The sequence below is a fragment of the Phocoena sinus genome, chromosome X, assembly GCF_008692025.1.
Source record: "Phocoena sinus isolate mPhoSin1 chromosome X, mPhoSin1.pri, whole genome shotgun sequence".
In the NCBI taxonomy this organism is placed as follows: Eukaryota; Metazoa; Chordata; class Mammalia; order Artiodactyla; family Phocoenidae; genus Phocoena; species Phocoena sinus.
Genome location: NC_045784.1, coordinates 88,217,718 through 88,236,738, shown reverse-complemented (window position 1 = coordinate 88,236,738; position 19,021 = coordinate 88,217,718). Strand labels below are relative to the sequence as shown.

The following is a 19,021-nucleotide window of genomic DNA, read 5'->3' as shown; positions in this document are numbered from 1 at the left end:
ATGTTGGGCAATTAAAACCATAGTTATCCTTGGAGATTATTTGGGAGGGGGTTCTAATTCTGAGCACAAAGCATTGTGTCTGGCTCACATATTCATCTCCGAGCCCAGGTCCCAGTGAACTCATGTTTGCGCTCAATGGAGAAAAGGGGAGGCTTTTGGGAAAAAAATAAATAGGAAAGACTATTCTGCTAAGAATTCTTTAAGACATAGAGGTCTAAGCAGCACTGGGATGGTATCCACCTGGACAGGTGTAATATTAAAGCTAGAGGAGGGGCATCCTTCATATATCTGTTAAGAGACACAGTTCAGCTTTGGCCCAGCAGGGACTCCAGAGCAATCAGTAAAGCTTTGTACCTTGAGGACTCTGGCACCTCAGCTGTGATGGGGGCCATGAAAGGAGCAGGACCCAGGAGAAGGGGCAGCGGTACCCAGCAGACATGGTGGTATCTAAGGGAAGAGAATAGCAGGACAGGAATAGCATGTGTCACTCATCTGGAATTGCACAGGATTTGTGAGTGCAAACGAGACCTCCTTTGGGTACTATCCCCAGTATCTGAAGGGAATCTATAGGGGATGGGGTCCAGCATGTGCAAGTAGGGGGAAAAAGTACAGCTCACATGACCTTTACCTCATTTGGTTCCGCAGCAGCCCTGTAAATTCTCCTATTCCTATTTAAATGGGAAAAGAATGACCCTTAAACAAATATGAGTACAGTACCTGGTTTACATCTCTGCCTAAGAGATTCAGAAAAAAACATGGGATTTAAGTTCTGTCAAGTATTTATTAAGTGCCACATTATCTTTATAAGCTGATTGACATTATTTTTAAATTGCTTTACAATTTTTCTATTATATTGGGTTTTTTTGCAACACATGTAAAATGTGTTCATCTTGAAAAAATGAGAAATTCAGATGCAGCAAAAATGAAAAACAAACAAGTCACCTGTTATTTTACCACAGATAGCCACTGTTAAGCCTTTAAAGTATATACTTTCAGTTTTTTCTTTTCATATTAATATATAAATATACATTTTTTACAAAAAGGGGATACTACATATACTTTCTGAAAATTGCTTTTTTCACTTCACAATATATAATGTACATCTTTTCCATGCAAATGGAGAAGACTTATGATTGAAAGAGGGGGACTTGCAGATGGGGGGCAATTTTATGCCAGTTACAAGCGAAACACCTCAAATAAAGCCACGCAAAGTTAAGATTAGGAAGACGGGGTAAGGTATATGAGAAAAAGCAAACAAAGGTCAGGTGATAATACTCATACCAGGCAAAACAGAATTAAAGGCCGAACACATTAAATAGGATAAGGGCGGTTCCGCCTTGCCTTCCAATGCATGATCATCAATTTGTTTCGTACTCGCTTCATCTCTTCCATCTCCTCTGCCACCTTTATCATCTCCTCATTGCTTAAATTTCTGCCGTGTATGTCCCCTCTAAATTGCGGGCGGGAGCGAGCCAGCCTTTCTTTAAAGCTTCCCTCTTCTAGCTTATGTTTGCCCACTCCGCAAGGAGGCTGCTCCATGGGAGGGCGCTCCTCAAAAAGGTCCTTCCTAGACAGGCGTTCCTGAGGAGGGCGCTCCTCGGACACGAGCATCTCAGGAAGGAGCTCAGGAAGGAGTTCCTCAGGAAAGAACTCCTCCTCCGAGGATTGCTCCTCCGAAGACGGTTCCTCCGGAGACGACTTTTCGGGAGAGTGTTCCACAGGAGGCCGCTCCTCCTCCGCCTTGGGCGAGCTCTGTGGCTGCTCCTCAGGCTCTTGGCAGGCTTTTTCCATGTTCAGGATGGTCTTTTTTAAGCACGGTTATTCACAGGAGACAGGAAAGGCAAAGGCGAGTCAGAATACTCGCTGTCTGGACCAAAACCCCGCCCATGGGTTCCAATACCTGCCTCTTCCCGAGTCTGGGCCCGGGTACTCCAACGTACGCTGGCCGAGGGTCTCTTCGGCCCCCGGGACCCCGCCGCGTCTGATCGTTCCCCCCCCCCCCCGGCCTCCCCACACCTTGTCACCCTCTCCTTCCGAAAGCCCACCATTTTCCCGGCAGGCCTTGCCACAGAGGCCTCTCCCGCTGGGGCCGGGGCGGGGCGGGCTGGCAGTGCCGCGGACCCGGCTCCCTCAAGCGCCCTCCCTCTCACCCCATCCCGGCCCGCTGCCCAACCCTACCCCGACCTGGACCTCTCCCGGCGGCTGGCTCCTAGGCATCCTCTCCTCCAGGTGCCCCGCTGTGACCTGCGGAGCTGCAGACAGACGACAAGACAGGGTAGGGGGCGGGGAGCGTGGATGAGGGAGGGACTGACTCACACGTCCCTTTTACAGGCACCAGCTGCCTCACCCCGTGTTCCCCTCCCCCTCGCCCCATCTCAAAGCTTCGTTCTCCCCCTGACCCCCGCAATGCTCGCCATTTGTTTCCAGGCGGGAAGTGAAAGCGAAGGACTACTTAGAAGCTGTTTCTAAGTGTCCGTGTTTCCTTCCCGTGGCGGGGAGGCCCACTCACCTCCCCACCCCACCCCCAGACCACCATTTTCTGCACCGAAATATGGGCGCGGGGGCGGGGCGGGGCGGGGCGGGGCACAGGGGAAGGCCTGAACTCTGTGCCATCCCAATCCCAGGGGTTACTGGGCAGCACCGACACTTACACCGATTTAAGAGGGCGGAGGGGACTTACTTCCTTCTGTTTTTCCCCTCGACCAAAGGGCAATAGGAAGATGGTGTCTGGACAGGGAAAAAGGACCACGACGAGAGGGACTTGGGCAGACACAGGCTCTGGTCACGTGATGGCCGCGCGTCACCGCCAAGCTCAGATCCCCAGTTACCACTTTGACCGGCGGCGGTGCTGCCGCAACCAGCCGATATTTCCTGACCCCCTAACACACCATACATCGTCGTCACTCACCTCTCTGTTTGTATTTGCCTTTTCCTGGTTACTAGAGGCGGTCAGCATCCAGTCTTGAGGGTTATTGCCTCTTCCTCTCTGCCTCTTCCCCTGATAACACCTCTCTCCCTCATTCTCCTGTCATCAGCTACCAAGGCCCATTATTTCCCCTACAGTTCAGATCCTGTACTGAAATTTGACTGTTTCTCCTTAATGAGTCACTATCATATGCCACCTCTTCCAGGTTTAATCCACATCCATAACTCCATCATGTCCGTTTAGGCTCTATCAACATGGTTTTCATCTCTTGTCACTTTCATGGGAGATAAACTTTCACTTTTCCATGACTTAAGGATTTTTTCTTGAGTCTCCAGACCTAAATCACAAGTAGAAGCTCCAGCCTAAATTGGTAATCATTCAGTTCTAGAGCTCTAGAAAGAGTAAAGTTTGTGAAGTATCAATACATAAATCTAAAAAGACTGAGTACTTTGATTTTCATAAATCAAAATACACATTTGTGCATCTATTACAAATAGTTTAAAAACTTATTTACTATCTGAAATGGGAGCACTTTTGGTGGAGAGCATGGCATTATTATATATATATATGTATGTATGTATTTATATTACATATGTACCATATATACTATTGAGTAATTATTATTTATAATAGAAGAAATAGATTTTGCTGGGGTCTAAATCTTTAACCAGCAACCTACTGGTGTTGCTGGTTGACAAAATTTATATCAATTCATTAAATGTGCAAATATTTGGGTCCTGGGACTGCTATACCCAAAAAGATAGATTCAGCACAGAGGACATTCATATTAAACTATGTAATAATTCTTTGGAGCACACACAAAGTAGCAGGATTAAAATCATGCTAACACAGTTGTTATTACAAGCATGTACTTTTGGATCTAATGGTGTTTTATGATCTTCGACTTCATGCCTGCATCTCACATCAGCCTGGATGCTACTTTATCATGCAGATGGCCTTTCTTCCAGAGAGCAGACTATACCTCTCCTTATAATTTACACTTTCATGGTAGGTGACCATCAGATCTGTGAGGATCCTGGGCTGTCTAGTAAGTTTCCAAACAGAAATTCATACGTGGAGTTTCCCATTTTAAGAGCTTTTTGTCACTTTTCTCCAACATCTAGTTTACTTTGTGTTGAGATAGCAGCAAGACAGAGAGATATTGGTTCACCTTTATATATTTTCCATAACTGTTTTACCTTTCAATTTTTCAATGACATGTGTCTTTTTTTTTTTTTTTTTTTTTTTATGCGTTACGCGGGCCTCTCACTGTTGTGGCCTCTCCCGTTGCGGAGGACAGGCTCCGGACACGCAGGCTCAGCGGCCATGGCTCACGGGCCCAGCCGCTCCGCGGCATGTGGGATCCTCCCAGACCGGGGCACGAACCCGCGTCCCCTGCATCGGCAGGCGGACTCTCAACCACTGCGCCACCAGGGAAGCCCGACATGTGTCTTTTAAACCAAGTTTCACTCTACCTTCTTTATTCTTTTCACCAAGGGTTGGCTTCATCATTTGTATGGTTTCTTTCCGAGAGGAGCCCCATTTATTCATTCTTCATTTTTATCCTTTTTTTCCTCACATCCTGTGATGGAGGACTCACTACCTTAAGAGATACTCCAGTGAAATTTCAGACAGTTCTAATCATTCAGTGTTTTTTTTTTCCCCCTTTGAGCTGAAATCTGCCTCCTTGTAGTTTATGCACATTGGTCCTGGTTGTGCCCTCTGGAGTGTTACAAAACAAGTGTAAAATAACAAAAGTGCCTTTTACCCTTGACAACCTGACACTGCCGAAGTTAATGTTCTTGTTCTTTCCCCTGCCCACCTGTGAGATACACTGGGCAATATACTTGACCTTTCTGTGACTCTACTTCCCATCTGCAAAATTGGAGACAAAATAGTACCTACCTCATAGGATTGGTAAGAAGAATAAATGAGTCAGTATGTGTAAAGGACCTGGAGTAGTGCTAGTAACAATAATAATAGTATGACTACTGATAATACTACTAATTATCATTCTTTTATTATTAACATTAATTGAGCCCGTGTGCCAGGCATTGCACTAAGTACTATCTCATATACTATCTCATTTAATCCTTCAACAGTTATGTTCTCACCAAGAATGTTTTTTTTAGGTTTAACCTCCCCAGTTGTTTCAGCTCCTTCTGACGTGATATATTTGTTCAAAGTCACTCACCATCCTACATGCTCCTGAATTTGTAAATGTCTGAAAATACTGGATATTCTTCCTGGTGTAGCATGGAGTGATCTTACCACACCCTTCATTCTAGAATAGCCACGATTCATCTACAGATGCATCCTAAGATCTTAGTAGATTTTGTGGATGCCATATAACACAGTTGAATCCACTTTAAGTTGCAGTCAACTGAGATCCCCAAACCCCTGTTAATGCACTTCTGTAAATCAGTTTACTTTTAACCCAAGTGCAGAAGCTTGTATTTTTCTGGGTTAAATGTTGTCAGTTAGATTCACTCCCTCATTCTTTGTATTCAGATTCTGTCATTCAGTACATTAGCTACAAAATATTAATTTACATCACACCATTAGTACTAAATGGGATGATAAATTCAGCAAGCTCAGGAAAGATCTAGAGGAGATCTTCAGCAAAGAGCTCTGACTCCAAATGAAAAAATTCCTTTTCCCTTTGGGTGTGGCAGCCAGGAGTACGCTCTGCCAGGCCAGCTCCCCTCCTTTCCTTTCTCAGGGTGGAATTACCTTCTGCTGCTGCTGATAGAAGACATAGTTGCCTCTGAAAGCTCCCAAACCAGTATAAATTAACCCTTGATGAGCACTTGGTAAACATGGGGGTCAGACAAGGGAGGTATGAGGAACTAGAACCTGAAAGAAGGAATGAAGACAATATCTTCTTATTGGCTCTAAGTCTCTGCCTGACAATAGCTGATTTGAGATTCCCTTGAGAGAAAGGGCTCTCAAGAGATAATAAGGTGAAGGGGGTTCTGCCACGGTGACAACCATTTGGTACAAAGGGAATGTCAGGGAACAGGAGCCGAAGGTCCCAGAAGGCAGGCAGGGCAGCCATACAGGAAAAGGGGAAGGCAGTCAGCCCTGGCAGCTGCTGCCATGACAACAGTCTTCAGGGGTGTGGCCTTTCTCTGGGGGATCTGAGGAAGCCCAGGGTGGGTTTCTGGTTCAGGGATTCCTGCTCCCTGGTGAGGCTGTACTTCTGTGGCAGATACAGAGTCCCCCTGCCCTCTGAGCGCCTCTCCAGCACCGCCCCCCAGACCCCATGGAGGTCTGGTTTCCCTTTGCAGGGCCCCTCTGTCTGGACTTGGAGTTGCGGAGTTCTGCCCTCTCCAGCCCAGAGGTTGCCCCTGCTGCTACTGCCTCTGCATTCTTTCCTAATGACACCCATGGCAGTACTTTGGTCTCAAGACTTGCTGCCTGGGACTGCAGCAGGCTCTGTCCAGCCTGGGCTCTCAGGCTCACCTCCCCCAACCCCACCCTGGGGGAAATAGCCAAGTGGGAAATGCAATGACAAGAGCCCCTCTTTTCTGCTTCTAGCCTCATCCTAACTGAGCCTAGACAGACAGACAGACACACACACACACACATACATACACACACACCCTGCATATGCCCAGAGAAACAAGCAAGGGACTCTGAACAAAGGTGGGGTGGCAACTCAGGCTTCTGGGAAGCACTCAGGGACAGGGAAGGCTGGTCCAGACCTGGGCTGAAGGGAGGCAGTACCTGGCTCTGGGCTGGGCAGGACTCAGGCTGTCACTGGCTGGAGGGCTCTGGAGGCTGGGAGCCTTCTACCCCTCTCCATGCCTCTCTTTGTGTCCTCCTCCTTCTCCCTAAAAGGTGGGGTCAGGGGCTGTGGTGAACGAGGTCCCTTGCAGCTCTAGGATGCTCTGACTCCACACTGCCCACCGCGGTGAGGTGAGAAGGGGCTTCTCTTAGGAACACCATTTGGCCTGAGTGGGGGCCTCTCCAGACTGGCTGCTGCTGCCTTTCCCAGAATCCAGATGAGTTCAGAGCACAGAACTCTTCCCTCCTGGGCCCCAGCATACTCAGAGCCTTACTCACTCTTGGCCTCAGGGACTCTCAAAAGGGTCCAAAACAACACTAGTCTGAAGTCTGGGTGACAGAGGTAGGGACAGAGGCAGGGTAGGCTACATAATTTGCGGGGCCCAGTGTAAAATGACAATGCAAAGCCCTTTGTTCAAAAAGCAAGGAAAAAAGTGCTATTAAAGGTACTAACATATAAAGCTTTTCTTTTTTCTGTGTTCTCCCTTTTGACTTTTTTTTAGTAGACTTCATTTTTTAGAACAGTTTTTTATTTACAAAGAAACTGAGAAGGTATTATAGAGGATTCCCATATACTCCGTACCCCGGAGCATCTTATTAGTATGGTACATTTGTTGTAGTTAATGAACCAGCATTGACACATTGTCATTAACTAAAGTCTACTTTATTCAAATTTCCTTTTTTTTACGTAATGCCCTTTTTCTACTCCTGGATCCTATCCAGAATACCACATATTATTAGTTGTAATTTCTCCTTAGGCTCTTCTTGGCTGTGACAGTTTCTCAGACTTTTACTGATTTTGATGATCTTTATAATTATGAGTACTAGGCAGGTATTTGTAGAGTGCCTGTCCACTGAGATTTGTCTGGTGTTTTTCTCTTTGTTAAACTGGGGTTATGGGTGTGGGGGAGGAAGATCACAGGATAAAGTGCAATTTCATCACATCATATCACAGCTGCATGCTATCAATGTGATTTATGACCACTGATGTTGACCTTGACATGGTGCTTTCTATTTATTATTTAATGTTGTTCTAAGTAAAGGACAGTTGAAAATTTTAACTATTAGCATAAATGATATTGTCCGTCTTTATATTGTACAATGTCAGTTTTAAATGCAAATATAAGAGCATTTGACTCATGTGCAGAAGCACCAAAGTTGCAAAATTCATATTTTGTATATGTATTCACTTCTTACCGGAACAGTGGAATGCTGCACAAAACTGACTCAACTGTTTTTATTTTACTTCTTGGTACGTGCACACATGCACATTCTGCACACATAGAATGGAACTGGAACTGTCTTTCTTCTTTGTCATCATTTTCAACAGTAAGTGGTTGGCAAATTCAAGGAAGTAATACATGTCAATAAGGATATGATTGGGTTTCTTGGTCATTTGGGGTTCTTGGAATGTGACTATGTGTTGGAAGTAAGTTTTTTTTTAATATTTATTTTTGATGTGTCGGGTCTCAGTTGCGGCACGCGGGATCTTCGTTGCAGCGCACGGGCTTCTCTCTAGTTGTGGCATGCGGGCTCAGTTGTTGTGGCGTGCAGGCTCCAGAGCATGTGGGCTCTGTAGCTGTGGCATGTGGGTTCTCCACTTGTGGCCTGCGTGCTCAGTAGTTGTGGTGCACAGGCTTAGTTGCCCTGTGGCATGTGGGATCTTAGTTCCCCAACCAGGGATTGAATTTGTGTCCCCTTCATTGGAAGGCAGATTCTCAACCACTGGACCGCCAGGGAAGTCCCTGGAAGTAAGTTCTGAGTGGAACCAAAAAGGTGGCCTCTCCTGGCTATCAGCAATCATAGAAGTAAGGACATTGCCATTTTCTTGCTTTGAGTCTTGCTAAGCACCCATTCATCAAGGGTCCACTTGAATTTGGTGCTCATGGGGCACGGGAAATGCAACATGCAAACCGGACAGCAAAAATGGCAGGCACACATACTGTGTATCTTCACTCCCATCCTTTTGCCAATTCTGTGCTGTCTTGGTTACTACAGCTTTCTAGGAAGGCTCAAAGTCAGTTATTGTCAGTCCTCTGATACTCTTTTTAAAGATTATTTTGACTGCTACAGATTCTGTACATTTCCTTACAGATTTTAGGATCAGCCTGTAGATTTTCACACACAAATAAAAGCCAGCTGGGATCTTAATTGGAATTATACTGAGTATTCAGATCTGGGGAGAATTGCCACTTTGACAGTATTGAGTCCTCTGATACATGAACATGGTATACTTTGTCATTTTTCAGGTCTTCCATGATTACTCACAGCAAAATACTGTTAGTTTTCAGTGTATAAAAGTCTTCAGGTATTTCCTATAATTTACCCCTATTTACTTCACTCATTTTGATGCCATTGCAAATGGCATTTAAAATTTTCATTTTCTAATTGTTTATTTCCAGTACATAAGATATATACTTGATTTTTGGTTTTTGTGTTTTTTTTTTGTTGTTGTTTTTTAACATCTTTCTTGGAGTATAATTGCTTTACAATGGTGTGTTAGTTTCTGCTTTATAACAAAGTGAATCAGCTATACATATATAGCTGATTACATATATCCCCATATCTCTTCCCTCTTGCATCTCCCTCCCTCCCAGCTCCCTATCCCACCCCTCTAAGTGGTCACAAAGCACCCAGCTGATCTCCCTGTGCTATGCAGCTGCTTCCCACTAGCTATTGATTTTACATTTGGTAGTCCATGCCACTCTCTCACTTTTTCCCAGATTACCCTTCCCCCTCCCCGTGTCCTCAAGTCCATTCTCTATGTTTGCATCTTTATTCCTGTCCTGCCCCTAGGTTCTTCAGAACCTTTTTTTTTTTAGATTCCATATATATGTGTTAGTATACGGTATTTGTTTTTCTCTTTCTGACTTACTTCACTCTGTATGACAGTCTCTAGGTCCATCCACCTCACTACAAATAACTCAATTTTGTTTCTTTTTATGGCTGAGTAATATTCCATTGTACATATGTGCCACATCTTCTTTTTTTTTTTGGTACGTGGGCCTCTTACCACTGTGGCCCCTCCCGTTGCAGAGCACAGGCTCCAGACACACAGGCCCAGCAGCCATGGCCCACGGAACCAGCCGCTTCGAGGCATGTGGAATCCTCCTGGACCAGGGCATGAACCCATGTCCCCTGCATCGGCAGGCAGACTCTCAACCACTGCGCCACCAGGGAAGCCCCCACATCTTCTTTATCCACTCATCTGTCGATGGACACTTAGGTTGCTTCCATGTCCTGGCTATTGTAAATAGAGCAGCAATGAACATTGTGGTACATGACTTTTTGAATTATGGTTTTCTCAGGGTATATGCCCAGTAGTAGGATTGCTGTGTTTTATGGTAGTTCTATTTTTAGTTTTTTAAGGAACCTCCATAATGTTCTCCATAGTGGCTGTATCATATACTTGATTTTTTAAATAAATTTATTTATTTTATTTTTGGCTGCATTGTGTCTTCACAGCTGCACACGGGCTTTCTCTAGTTGCGGCGAGCAGGGGCTACTCTTCGTTACGGCGAGTAGGGGCTACTCTTCGTTGCGGCGAGTAGGGGCTACTTTTCGTTGTGGTGCGCAGGTTTCTCACTGCGGTGGCCTCTCCTGTTGTGGAGCACAGGCTTCAGGCACGCGGGCCTCAGTAGTTGTGGCACGTGGACTCAGCATTTGTGGCTCGCGGGCTCCAGAGCGCAGCCCCCAGCAGCCGTGGCGCACGGGCTCAGCCGCTCCGTGGCACGTGGGATCCCCCTGGACCAGGGCCCGAACCCGTGTCCCCCGCACTGGCCTGTGGACTCCCAACCACTGCACCACTAGGGAAGCCCCTATATACTTGATTTTTGTATAGTGACATTTTATCCTGAGATCATGCTAAATTCACTTATCAGTTCTAATAACTTTGTATAGATTCTTAGGGCATTCTATGTACATGCTTGTAATATTCCTGCAAATAAAGATAGTTTTACTTCTTTTCCCATCTGCACACTTTTTTTCCCCTTGCCTTACTGCACTAATTAAGATTTCCAGTACATTGTTGGATAGCAGTGGTGACATCCTTGAATTGTTCCTTTCATAGGAGGAAAGTGTTCAGTCTTTCACTATTAAGTATGATGTCAGCTGTAGTTTTTTCATAGATGCCTTATTTCAGGCTGAGGAACTTCCTTTCTATTCATAATTTCCTAAGAAATTTTATCATAAGTAGGTATTGTCTTTTATCAAATGCCTTTTATGTATCTATTAAAATGGTTATAATTTTTCTCCTTTATCATGTTAGTATGAATTACATTGACTTTTTTAAAACATTTTTATTGGAGTATAATTTGCTTTACAATTGTGTGTTAGTTTCTGCTTTATAACAAAGTGAATCAGTTATACATATACATATGTTGCCATATCTCTTCCCTCTTGCGTTTCCCTCCCTCCCACCCCTCTAGGTGGTCACAAGCCACCGAGCTGATCTCCCTGTGCTGTGCGGCTGCTTCCCACTAGCTATCTATTACATTGACTTTTGAGTGCTCAACCAACTTTTCATTCCTAGGATAAACCTCACTTGGTCATGATATATTTATTATACTTCTTACATGTAGATGGATTCAATTTCCCAAAATTTTTAAGAGAATTTTTGCTTTTATGTTCATGAAGTATATTGGTCTTAGATTTCTTGTAATGTTTTTGTTTAGTATCAGAGTAATTCTGGCCTCATTATATAAGAGGAGACCTGTTCCTCTACTTTCTGAAAGAGTCTATTTAAAATTGGTATTATTTCATCCTTGAATGTTCGATAGAATTTACTAGTGAAGACATCTGGGCCTGGGGTTTTCCTGGAAGGTTTTTAATAACAAATTAATTTTCTTTTATAGATAACAGACAGTGTCATGCTGGAGCTGGCTTGTACCAGCTAATGAGAGCTGATTGTTTTCATCTCTTAACAAATCTTCATTCAGTGATGTCGCTTCGATAGCTTGAAATTGGCCATGGTTTACACCATGGAAGTTAGATATGCTTACGAATTAGGGTCCTTATTTTCTTCTAGAGACATGATGGTTAAAAACCATTCTTCTGTTCAGGTTTTCAATTTATTTTTTGAGTGAGTTTGGCAATTTGTATCTTTCAGAGAATTTGACAATTTTATCTATGTTACTGAGTTTATTGATATAACGTTACTCATAATATTCCCATTACTATCCTTTAAATGTTTGGAGTATCTATAATGATGGCTTCTTTCATTCTCTTTTTAAACAGTTTTATTGAGATATTGTTCACATATCATACAGTTTACCCATTGAAAGTGTACATTTCAGTGATTCATAGTATATCCTCAAATATGTGCAACCATCACCACAGTCAATATTAGAACTTTTTCATCATCTCAGAACAAAAGCCCATACCCTTTAGCTATCACTCATCATCCCCCCTCATTCTCCCCAACCCAGGGAAACCACTCTTCTACTTCCTGTTTCTATGGATTTGCCTATTGTAGACTTTTCATATAAATAGAATCATGTAATATGTGTCTTTTGTGATTGACTTCTTTCACTCAGCAAAATGTTTTCAAGGTCCATAAATGTTGTAACATGTATCAGTACTTTATTTTTTTATAGCCAAATAATATTCCATCATCTAGATATACCATATTTTAAAATCCATTCATCAGTTAATGGACATTTAGATTGTTTCACCTTTTAGCTATTATGAATAATTCTGCTATAAACATTCATATTCAAGTTTTTGTGTGGACATATGTTTTTGTTTCTCTTGGGTATATAACCAGGCGTGGAATTACTATGTCCTATGGTAGCTCTATTTCGAATATTTAGTGTGATCCTGTCAATTTCTACAGAGATGTTCAAATGGATTCTGATAGGGATTGCATTTAATCTGTAGATCAGTTTGGGATTATTGCCATTTTAACAATATTAAGTCTTCTGATCCATGGACATAAGCTGTTTTTCCTTTTTTAGATCTTTAATTTCTTTCAACAACATTCTTAATTTTTTAATGTACAATTCTTACACTTCTTTTGTTAAATTGATCACCAAGTATTTTATTTTGTTGATGCTATTGTAAATGGAATTTCTTTCTTAATTTCATTTTTTGGATTGTTCATTGCAAGTATATAGAAATACAATTGATTTTTGTATATTGAAATTTTATCCTGCCACCTTGCTGGACACATGTATTAGTTGTAATAGTTTTTTAGTGGATCCTTCAGGATTTTCCATATAAAATCATGTCATCTGTGAATAAACATAATTTTACTTCTATCCTTTCCAATCTGGATGCCTTTTCTTTCTTTTTCTTGCCTAACTGCCGTGGCTAGAACCTCTAGCACAATGATGAATAGAAATGGAAAGAGCAAACATCCTTGTATTGTTCCTAATCTTAAGGGGAAAACATCCAGTCTTTCACCATTAAATATGTTAGCTGTGCATTTTTCCTAGATGTCATTTGCCAGGTTGAGGAAGTTGTCTTCTATTTATAGTGTGTTGTGTGTTTTTATCATGAAAAGGTGTTCGATTTTTTAAAATGCTTTTTCTGCACCTTTTCAGATTGTCATGTGGTTTTTGTGTTTTATTCTATTGATATGGTGTTTTACATTGATTGAATTTTGGATGTTAAACCAACCTCACACTCCTGGAATAAATCCCACTTGCTCCTGGTGTATAATTCTTTTTATATGTTGCTGGATTCAGTTTTTAGTATTTTTGTGATGGGTTTTTGCATCCATATTTATACAAGATATTAATCTGTAGTTTTCTTTTCATATGATGTCTTTGTATGGTTTTGGTAACAGGATAATACTGACCTTATAGGATGAGTGAGGAAGTATTCTCTCCTCTTGTATTTTTTAGAAAAATTTGTGAAGAAGTAGTATTAATTCTTCTTTATATGTTTGGCAGAATTCACCAGTGAAGCCATCTGCACCTGGACTTTTCCTTCTTGGTAGCTTTTTGTTTACTAATTAATTCTCTTATTATAGGTATGTTCATATTTGCCATTTTGTCTGGAGTCAGTTTTGGTAGTTTGTGTCTTTCTAGGAATTTGTTCATTTCATCTAAGTTATCTAATGTATTGGCATACAATTATTCTTAGTATTCCTTCATAATTCTTTTATTTCTGTGAAGTCAGTTGTAATGTCCTCTGTTTCATTTCTGGCTCTAGTAGTTTAAGTTTTCTTTCTTTTCAGTCTATAGGTTTGTCAATTTTATTGATATTTACAGAGAATCAGCTTTTAGCTTTATTTTCTCTGTTGTTTTTCTATTCTTTGTTTCATTAGCTTCTGTCTAGTCTTTATTACTTCCTTCCTTCTGTTTGCTTTAGGTTTAGTTTGCTCTGTTTTCTGAGGTCTTATGTTAAAAGGTTAGGTTATTGATTTGAGATCTTTCTTCTTTATTAATATAGGTATTTACAGCAATACATGTCCTTCTAAGCCTTGTTTTAGCTGCCTCTCATAAGTTTTTGTATGTTGTATCTTCAATTTCATTCATCTCAATATAGTTTAATTTCCCTTTTGATTTCTTCTTTGATCTATTGGTTATTTAGGAGCATGTTGTTTAATTTCCATGTATTTGTGATTTTCCCAAATTTCTTTCTGTTTTTGTTCTCTACTTTCATTCCATATTATCGGAAAACATAATATTATTTCTAATCTTTCAAATTTATCATGGTTTGTTTTATTACCTAGCATATGGTCTATCCTGGAGAATGTTCCATGTGTACTTGAGAATAATCCTGTTATTATTGGGTGGAGTATTCTATAGATGTCTATTAGGTCTAGTTGGTTTATAGTGTTGTTCAAGTCTTCTATTTTCTTTTATTCTTTCTTTTTTTGCGGTACGTGGGCCTCTCACTGTTGTGGCCTCTCCTGTTGCAGAGCACAGGCTCCAGACGCGCAGACTCAGCAGCCATGGCTCACGGGCCTAGCCACTTCGCGGCATGTGGGATCTTCCCAGACCAGGGTACAAACCCGTGTCCCCTGCATCGGCAGGCAGACTGTCAACCACTGTGCCACCAGGGAAGCCCCAAGTCTTCTATTTTCTTGTTGATCTTCTGCTTAGTTGTTCTATCCATTATTAAATATTGAAAATCTCCAACTATTGTTGTTGAATTGTCTACTTTTCCCTTTATTTTTGTCAATTTTTCTTCATGTATTTTGATGCTTTCTTAGTAGGTGCATATATGTTTATAACTGTTATATCTTCCTGATAGATTGACCCTTTTATCATTATAAAATGTCTATCTTTGTCTTTACTAACATTTTTGTTTTAAAGTCTATTTTGTCTGATATTACTATAGCCACTTCAACTTTCTTGTGGTTGCTGTTTGTATATCTTTTTTATCCTCTTACTTTAAATATATTTGTATCTTTGAATTTGAAGTGTGTCTCTTGTAGATAGCATGTTACTAGACTTTACAACTCTGCCTTTTATTGGATAGTTTAATCTATTCACACTTTCTGTTAATACTGATACAGTTGGATTTACTTCTGCCATTTTACTTTTTGTTTTCTATGTCTCGTATATTTTTTGTTCCTCTTTTCTTTTGCATTAAATGAATATTTTCTAATGTTGCATTCTAATTTCATTAATGTTTTTGCTATATTTTTAGTTACCATATACATATTAACTTACCAGAGTCAGCTTCAGATTTATAACTAACTTAATTCTAATGAGATACAGAAAAATTACTCCTGTGTAACTCTATTCCTTTTCCCCCTTTCTGTGATCTTATTGTTATAGTGGGTTGGCCAAAAAGTTTGTTTGGGTTTTTCCATAAGATGTTATGGAAAGACCCGAACAAAATTTTTGGCCAACCCAATATATATATATACATATATATATATGTATATATATATACATATATATATATATATATATATATATGACACCCATACATCTTCAAACCCAACAATACACTGTTATAATTATTACTTTATGTAACTTTGGAGGGAAGAAAGGAAAGCTAGTATATGTTCATAGCTTTTGTTATATTAACCTTCTAATGTATCATTTTGTTCCCAGTGAATTTAAGGTTCTTTCTTCATCACGAAGAATTCAGAGATGAAGCAGAGAGGTTAAGAAAGTAAAGTGAGGGCTTCCCTGATGGCGCAGTGGTTGAGAGTCCGCCTGCCGATGCGGGGGACGCGGGTTCATGCCCCGGTCCGGGGGCATCCCACATGCCGCGGAGTGGCTGGGCCTGTGAGCCATGGCCACTGAGCCCGTACGGAGCCTGTGCTCCGCAGCGGGAGAGGCCACAGCAGTGAGGGGCCCGTGTACCGCAAGAAAAAAAAAAAAAGAAAGTAAAGTGAGAGTTTATTTAAGCAAGGATAGGCCCTCAGAGGGAGAGTGGGCAGACAGGTGAGGAGCTGCTGCCCTGGATTTCTTTGGCAAGCCAGTTATGAGGGGCATACAAATGAAGGGGTGGAATATTCACTGGAGAAGGAGGAGTTTGGAGGTTGTATTCCCTGATTTTTCATCCCAGCTCCATCTTCCCGAGGGGAGGAGGGATTATTGTACTTATTTAGCTTAGATCAGGAGCGTCATGGCGTCGGTGCATGATGGGTACTTCTTAACTGTAAGGCTAATTTTATTGTAATGAGAGCATAATGAGCAACGGGTTACATTCTGATGTAGGAGATTCCCTTCTTTCCTCACCTTTCTTTGTCTGCTACCCGGACACTTATCACCTGAAATGTGTGGTTTCCTGTCAGTCTGGAGGTTCCTGGTTTCCTTTGTCTGCCTATGGACCCCCACTGTTTACAAGGTGCATGATTTCCTGCCACCTGGCCCCTGCCCCCATTTCTCTGCTCATACCTAGCTACTTGCCTGCTGTAATAATTTCTGGATCTCTTCACTTGGCTCCTCTGGATTCGAATTACCATTGGGAGTCATTTCCTTAACCAATACAGCACTTAATAGTGTCGCACATTTCTCTGAGGCTCTGTACATTTTTCTTCAGCCTTCTTTCTCTCTGTTGTTCAGATTGATTAATAGCTATCAGTTTATTTTCAAGTTCACTAATTAGTCTGCCAGTTTAAATCCACTGTTGAATTTCTCATTTCAGTCACTGTACTTTTCAATTCCTGAATTTCCATTTGTTCTTTTTTTTTTTTTTTTTCATTATGCGGGCCTCTCACTGTTGTGGCCTCTCCCATTGTGGAGCACAGGCTCCGGACGTGCAGGCTCAGTGGCCATGGCTCACGGGCCCAGCCGCTCCGCAGCATGCGGGATCTTCCCGGACCGGGGCACGAACCCGTGTCCCCTGCATCGGCAGGTGGACTCTCAACCACTGCGCCACCAGGGAAGCCCTCCATTTGTTCTTTTTTTAAAAAATAATTTCTCTTTATTGGTTTCACATGTCATCATATCTTCCTTTACCTCTTTAATCATGGTTCCTTTTAGTTCTGTGATTACATGTATAGCAGCTACTTTGAAGTCTTTGTTAAATCTGACATCTGTTCATTCTCATAGGCAATTTCTGTTGCCTGCTTTTACTCTGATATATGTCATACTTTCCTGTTTCTTTGCATGTCTCATAATTTTTTGTTGGAAACTGGACATTTTAGGTAATATATTGTAGCAACTCCCCCTCCCCATCTGGGGCTTGTTATTGTTATTTTCATGTTTATTTGTTTAGTGACTAGCTAGATAATTTTAGAGAATTTAGATTATTTTTGATGATCCAGCTGGTTTCTAAATAAATAATGCCTGGGCCCACATGCATGAGGTGTGAAACCTCTTGTGTTACTCCTCAGTGGGCACAGCTTTAGGTATGCCCACAGTCACCTTGGGATGACAGTGGTTTTGACAGGGCTCTCTACGGCCCTGACCATACACAGCTGTAAAACGCCACTAATTGCCTGCTGACTGCTCTCTTGTTTTCAACAAGGCCCTGAGGCATAAATTGTTCTGCAGACTGAGATTAATTCTGCCCCCAGGTCTCCTGCTAGCTCTCTCTTTCCCAGTTTCTCTCTGTTAAATGAGCTGACCTACAATTTAGTCTGTACCTCCAATGAATCTACCAATGTCCTCTCAATTGCTTTTCACCATGTGTGGTGTTGTCTGACACCATTTCTGTTACCAAAGGCAGTGTGTTTTTCAACACCAACCAATTTTCTGATTCTTCAACTGGGTGTCCTGCAATTCAATTCAATTCTGACACTAACTCATCACAGGTTAAAGGCTCAGTCCTACAAGAATATCCCCACTTCATACACCAGCCACAAATGGGGCGCCCTGGCTACCTACACTTCTGCCTAGCTGACTACAAATTTGGGGGTTCCCGTGACCTCCTCCTCAGTTTCAATAATTTACCGGAACAACTCACAAAACTCAGGAGAATGCTTTAGTTACTAGTATTGGTTTATTTTAAATAATACAACTCAGGAACAGCTAAATGGAAGAGAGGCATAGGGCAAGGTATTGGGGGGAAGTAGAAATGCAGGGTTTCCTTGTCCTCTTTAGGCACACCACTTTCCCAGCACATTCATGTGTTCTCCAACCCAGAAGCTCCCCAAACCCTGTCATTTAGGGTGGTTTATGGATGTTTTATTACATAGGAATGATTGATTAAATCATTGACCAACTGTGATTGAACTCAATCTCCAGCCCTTCTTCCCTCTCCAGAGGTCAGGGAAGAGGGGCAGGGTGTTAGGACTGAACGTTTTAGCTGTTGATTGAAAAACAATGCACAACCTAAAAGCTGAGAATTGTGTTTTATTCAGTGGCCTTACGGAGGTCTATAGCCCGGGATACAGCCTCTCAGATAGCTCTGAGGAACTGTTCCAAAGAGGTAAGGGAGGAGGCAGGATATCTAGGAGTTTTTGCTGAAAAAACCCAAAAATAAACCCATGTACTCCAGCGTCAAAAAGTTATTGCTAATCACAAAAACAGACATCTCAAGTTAATGATTTTAGTGCTTTTCTATATATGGGAAGATGCAAGAGTCTTGGCTCATTGAAATTTTTCCTTTGATATGAATCTTGACTACCTAGGGCCAATGTCCTGTTTTTCTTCATCCTGAATTCCCCTCAGGGTGCACTGTTGGGGGTGGCTGCAGTGGCTGATGGCTTGATAGTGGGCAACATCTTGTTTACCAGAATGGCAAGAAATTTGTTTTCTGTCCACACACCCCTCTAATAATTTATTTGGTCTTTGTGGTGGCCAGCCCCCATCCTGAAACTATTTGGGGCCCCACCATGAGTCACCTAATTAGTATAAACTCAGATGTAATTAAAAGGGGCTCATTATGAATAAAAAAAGACACTCCTATAAGTTAGGGAATCCCAAGAGTTTTAGGAGCTCTATGCCAGGA

General features: G+C 41.9%; 1 protein-coding gene and 1 long non-coding RNA gene across 10 annotated transcripts in view; one reads left to right on the top strand and one right to left on the bottom strand.

Moving 5' to 3' along the window:
• Window positions 1–761: 761 nt before the first annotated feature.
• Window positions 762–6,674, bottom strand: TCEAL1 (transcription elongation factor A like 1). Of its 8 annotated transcripts, none has more exons than XM_032620031.1 (3): window positions 6,656–6,674; window positions 2,179–2,252; window positions 762–1,803 (listed from the first exon to the last, which is right to left on the bottom strand). In XM_032620031.1, the coding sequence occupies exons 2-3, from the start codon at window positions 2,215–2,217 to the stop codon at window positions 1,312–1,314; spliced, it is 531 nt and encodes a 176-aa protein (XP_032475922.1). In that variant the 5' UTR covers window positions 2,218–2,252; window positions 6,656–6,674; the 3' UTR covers window positions 762–1,311. The 8 variants fall into 8 exon arrangements, with proteins under 8 accessions (XP_032475922.1, XP_032475920.1, XP_032475925.1 ...); XM_032620029.1 differs by lacking the exon at window positions 6,656–6,674 and adding an exon at window positions 2,909–2,927; XM_032620034.1 differs by lacking the exon at window positions 6,656–6,674 and adding an exon at window positions 2,909–2,927 and having other exon boundaries at window positions 2,185–2,252.
• The window catches only part of LOC116747617, a 34,267-nt gene continuing 17,403 nt past the window's right edge, over window positions 2,158–19,021 (top strand). For both annotated transcript variants that reach the window (XR_004348085.1, XR_004348084.1), the window contains exon 1: window positions 2,158–2,275. This is a non-coding gene — a long non-coding RNA (uncharacterized LOC116747617). The remainder of the gene's footprint in view (window positions 2,276–19,021) is intronic.